A 3,576-nucleotide genomic window follows, 5' to 3' on the forward strand; every position below is an offset into this window, starting at 1 on the left:
CACGTGCAGGAGCCCGATTCGGGCTCCTGTTGGTCACCCACCCACCCACCCACCAAGGGAAACAGTCTGAAGTCATCTGGTGTGGGCTGGTGCCCCTCGTGCCCCCCTGGGCTGAACGGTGAGGAGAACAGGGCTTTGCGCAGAATTGATCATCCCGGGCTAGGCATCTGACTTTCAGTGAGACCCGGCCCCGAATCCATGACCGTACAGCTGGGGGGGGTCTGGCAAAAGAGTTCAGGCTAAAAATTGGCACATGCGGTTGCATTAGCAATTCATTTATGTGAGTATGTTTGATCATCTTCATGCCTGCCTTAATTGTGTATTTCATTCGGCTGCCAACAGCACCTGCCAGCACAGAGCACACCGAGTAAATGACTGCCCTTCATATGAGGGACGGCAGGTCCTAAGATCGATGTCCCCTCCTCACTTCCTCTGTCTCAGCATCTCCTTTTACAGCATTTATGCCATAGCAAGGTGTAGACAATTCAAAGAAGCCTCCAGATACACCTCATCTACTGCAGTGTCATTGCCGGCAGCTGGAGGCTGTTGTGCTGAACTCCCTCCCATGCACAGGTCCTGCACAACATCCCCGCATCATTAATGTCACCCTCACCGAGGGGTGTAATTGCTGCCTAGGACTTTTGGTGGCTTTCTGCCCAAGGATTCATTTCATTCTTGATGTATTATAAATGATTATAATATAGTAACTGTTAAAAAAACCCAAAACAACCAAAGGTAAGTATGCTGGAGAAGGTTTTGCTAACATGCTGGCCGGCCGTCACAGATTTAAAACTGTAGAAAGCACTGACAGCCATCTTATGTGATTACAAGATTGTTGTCATGGAAGTCACCTTGAATAACAGTACCTCATTCAGATGTGCTGAGGGCAAAACCAGAGGGAGGCTGTTGTCTTAATTTTTCTAGAGACATTTAAATTAGGCATTGTAGTCAGATTGTCAGTCATGTTACCCGGCTGCGGAGGCTTTGGGACTGCAGTGCTGATAGGATTGCTCTTATTAACTGATTTACAGCTGGCATTGGAAAGGGGAAAAGGACCCTTCAGCTTCTCCTGTAAGACTCAATGCAAAGTGCCGTGGCTAGGAGGCTTTGGACATCCAGGTACTTCTTGATGTTACCATCTCCTGCTCCGCTCCTGACCTGCGGTGTTCTGGTGGAAGTCCTCCTAACCAGGCAATAAAACACTGGTCGCATAGCGGTTTAGTTTGGAGGGGAAAGCAATGAACTACCTGGGGAAGGACTGCTAGCCTGCAGGAGGGAGGATGAAGGGAGATGCTTCTCCTTTCCACTGCTGGGCAGGCAGTTCCTATAGATTCTCTCTGTGTCCACTCCCTGGGCAAATGCCCGTTGGGAAGTTGCATTAAAATAGTGTGGGATACCTTCCTGTCAGAGGTGTGGTTGCTCGGTTTTGCATGGTGTATATCATTATGGGAGCTGCAGAAGAAAAGCAAGACTCCTCAACAGGGGTGGACAGGGGGGAGCTTGCTGCAGGTACTGAGTGATTTCCACTCACTGAAGATCAGGTACAGGAGTTTTGTTTCCAAATTCAATCCTTAGGCTGAAAGTAGAGGAGAGAGAACAGAGGGAAGCCACGATAACAATCTTCAAAGCCAGAAGCAGTTGCTGCAGAGATGGAACAAGACACTCCGCATGCCCGTGGGGGCTCAGGGGAGAAGTCATGGTCTTTAGATAGCAGCACGGGAGCCCTGGGTGAGGTCCCTGGGCCAGTGGCCAACAGCCGGGGCAGCTGCACACTGCGACAGACCGTCTGTGAAGACTGAGGAGGTTTTGTAAGGCAAGCGATTATGGGGGATAGACTCAGCCTAGCTAGCCTGGCTTGGAAACAGGAGGTGAAGAGGTCCCTCCAGGTCTGTCCAGCCATCCTACCTCTCTGCCAGCCCCAAGGTAGCTTCGCTGCTGAGGAGGGGAGCCAGTAAAGGGAGACAGAGGGAATCGCATCTTTATCTGATGGCATGCAACTTATTTTCATTCTTTTCTAGCTAGACTATAAGGAAGAAAGAAGTGCGAAGGACAGAAAAACAAGATGTTGGTGCTGTCTAATGACACAGCCCTGAATTCACTCCTCTCCAAGCCGCTTCAAGACTACCTGGAGCAGATGAATAGCTCCGCACCTTCCCAGGTCAGAAGTGCCAGCAGCAACCTAGAAATCGTCTACGTGCTGCTGCTGATCGGCCTCTTTGGCTTCTTCACAGTGGGGGTCATGCTGACCAACATCCGTGCCAGGAGGCTGGAGGACTCCCGCGACCCCTACAACACCTACATCGCCACAGACATTTGGCACAAGAAGGACAGGCAGTACTTTCAAGCCAAGCTCATAGAAAATTACAAGTTGTGCTGCGTCTTTGAAAACCAACTGGCTGTGGAGCAGCCAAGCACGGAGATTCCCGAGGCAAAGTCTTCCTAGCAAAATGGGAGAAAGGATTGCACTTTGCACAGGGACAACCCGGCCGATACCTGGTATGAACCAGGCTAGCTGCAGAGCCACAGGCACTGGCCTCGGTCAGGCTGAATAACCATGAACTGAAGGTGAAGCTGATGGGTCTGCGATGGTCCCGGTGCTGCAAAAGTGCCCAGCCACCAGTACCTTGTTGCAATCACTGCAAGGTCGAGGATGGGGACACACACCGAGGGAGTATCATGGACTCATCAGCTTCACCTAGTGAAAACAGCAAATGTTGGCGTTGCCAGTGTGAACGGCCGCAGTAGTCCATGTAATTAAAACCAAACTGGATCAAACGCAAGCTAGAGGTGTTAACTGCCAAGTATGGCTTAGGCAACCGTTTCCAAGTAAGACCTGTTTCTTCCAAGAAAAAGTAGCTGAAGTATTTCATTTGCATTTTTGTCTAGCATAGAATAATCGTGTTATAAACTGTACAATTTTGTGGATTACCTCTTTCTTTCAGAATCATGCACCTCTTTGAGATAAAATTTTAGAAAAATATTCCCAGTTTTTTCTGAAAACCATTTCTGTGGAAAAATGCAGACTTTGGAGGGAAAATTTTTAGTGACTGCCCCTAAATCCTAGCAGGTGGCCCAGACTAATCTTGCTGGTTACTTTTGATTTTCCTTCTCATGGATGAGGGTTGATCCTGGCAGCAATATCCACCCTGGCACAAAGATTCAGCAGCCCACGGGGTCTATGCCATGCAAGTGTGTAACGTTTCGAGAGTTTCAATCACATGTAATTATTGCACAAGACCTAAGTGCTAGCCCTTGGTTGGAAAGTGAATTTCCACTCTGCAAAGAGCAGGTCCACAAAGTGTCTGATATTTAATCACTGACACAGCTTATGTCCATGCTTAACCTAAAGCCCATGAGCGGTTCCTCCAGCTCCCAAGAGCAGCATCCCTCAGTATAGCTGTTTATCTATTCAAGTATCCAACACAAGGTCCATGCCAGCAAGCTTATCCTGCCCTTGCCCTCCTTTACTCCCTCTCCTTCAGCAAGCCATGTTTGCCAAGCCACGGGGGAACGGTGGCAGCCGAACTCAGCTTCTGCGGCAGGAACTATCCTATGTCTCTGTTTAAAAGGACGAGA

At 49.2% G+C, this 3,576-nt stretch overlaps 1 protein-coding gene across 1 annotated transcript; it reads left to right on the forward strand.

The window, feature by feature from the left end:
• The first annotated feature begins 2,062 nt into the window (after positions 1–2,062).
• Positions 2,063–2,443, forward strand: LOC104169091 (potassium voltage-gated channel subfamily E member 1-like). The gene has a single exon (XM_009709905.1). It carries the CDS (start codon positions 2,063–2,065, stop codon positions 2,441–2,443), a length of 381 nt encoding a protein of 126 aa, XP_009708207.1.
• Positions 2,444–3,576: the final 1,133 nt, after the last annotated feature.

This window comes from Cariama cristata, unplaced genomic scaffold (genome assembly GCF_000690535.1).
Source record: "Cariama cristata isolate BGI_N322 unplaced genomic scaffold, ASM69053v1 scaffold19451, whole genome shotgun sequence".
Classification (NCBI taxonomy): domain Eukaryota; kingdom Metazoa; phylum Chordata; class Aves; order Cariamiformes; family Cariamidae; genus Cariama; species Cariama cristata.